The 1,216-nt window shown below is 33.1% G+C and overlaps 1 protein-coding gene across 1 annotated transcript in view; it reads right to left on the bottom strand.

The window, feature by feature from the left end:
• The window catches only part of LOC112451583, a 3,313-nt gene continuing 2,097 nt past the window's right edge, over nucleotides 1-1,216 (bottom strand). The window contains exons 2-3 of the mRNA XM_025011273.1: nucleotides 888-1,073; nucleotides 1-626 (exon numbers count right to left, since the gene is read on the bottom strand). Of these exons, the coding sequence (XP_024867041.1) occupies nucleotides 545-626; nucleotides 888-1,073 (268 nt within the window). The 3' untranslated portion in view covers nucleotides 1-544. The remainder of the gene's footprint in view (nucleotides 627-887; nucleotides 1,074-1,216) is intronic.

Raw genomic sequence — 1,216 nt, 5'->3', positions numbered from 1 at the left:
GGTACGTTTCTTATCAAGAAATATATCAAAATGATACAAAACAAAAAAAACAAAGAGTTATATCAAAGAATGTAAAGAATATGTTAATCGCGTTTTTTAATCAAATCGTCGCGATTATATCTCAATCGCGAATATCTAAATTTGAATATCATAATGCAGAAACACGGAAGAACCAAAATTTAAAAATCCATCAATCAATAAATCAACGAAAAAGCAAACAATTTTTATAGCATAATTTGAGTCGCGAACCGAACCGCAAATCGAACCGCGAGATAAATCGCGAACATTATTTGATCTCACCTCAAATATTAAGTGAGACATTCAAAATGAATGACGTGAGATCCAAAGGGACAATAATTTCATAAGTCCTATCTTCTTAATACGTCCCGAAGATTATACTATAATCTTCGATCGCCTCGCTTCAACCTTGCTTTTAATTCGCTTCGTGCGTCTCTTTGCATAGTCTAGTCCCTACCTACCCGTATTTTTATTCATTTGTGCCTACCTATTTTCGCGGATTCCTACCTACCCGTATTTTTACTTATTAATACATAAATAAGAAGTAAAAAGACTCACCGACCGATGCGCAACGAGCGGAGTTATTCTGCCACGTAGTTGCGATGATTCTGTAACAAAAATAAAAAATTCACATTAAATAAACGTTCAAAATAATAATCAATGTTTCAAAAAATAATTTTTACACGCGTCTAATTCATCTTTTAATTAAATTTACTCTAATATAATTATCTATTTCCCGGGAAAAACCTTTATGAGAATAAACTTTTATAAAACGCTTTCTCTAATTATTTCTAACTTATTGAAATAAAACATCTCGAATAAAAATGGGAAAAAACTATTAATTTTAAGATAAAAAAAATAATACTCACCCCAAAGTTGCTCCGCTGGGACCCGATGCCTTTGCCAGGCCTCCTCCTCCTCTCAGAACGTCTGGGTTGTCAAGCCTTCCCCTCCTTCTCTTTCCGTTGCACAGGACACTGAATGCGGAATCGTTGTTCAATATTTCGCGATCACGAACGAATAAACACTCCCGAGATAAAACGATCTGCGTATTACTGTAACAAAAAAAACGAAAGATTCAAATTAAAGAGATGCCCAAAATAATCAACGTTTCAACAAATTCCCTCTCTCAATAATAATATTTCGATCTGAGTAAGAAATGATTTCAAAATAATAAAATAATTCAAAATGAAGAAGA

This window comes from Temnothorax curvispinosus, unplaced genomic scaffold (assembly GCF_003070985.1).
Source record: "Temnothorax curvispinosus isolate PA1 unplaced genomic scaffold, ASM307098v1 QBEX01002391.1, whole genome shotgun sequence".
NCBI lineage: Eukaryota > Metazoa > Arthropoda > Insecta > Hymenoptera > Formicidae > Temnothorax > Temnothorax curvispinosus.
Note: the sequence above shows the minus strand (reverse complement) of the source record. Positions and strands in the feature narration are given on the sequence as shown.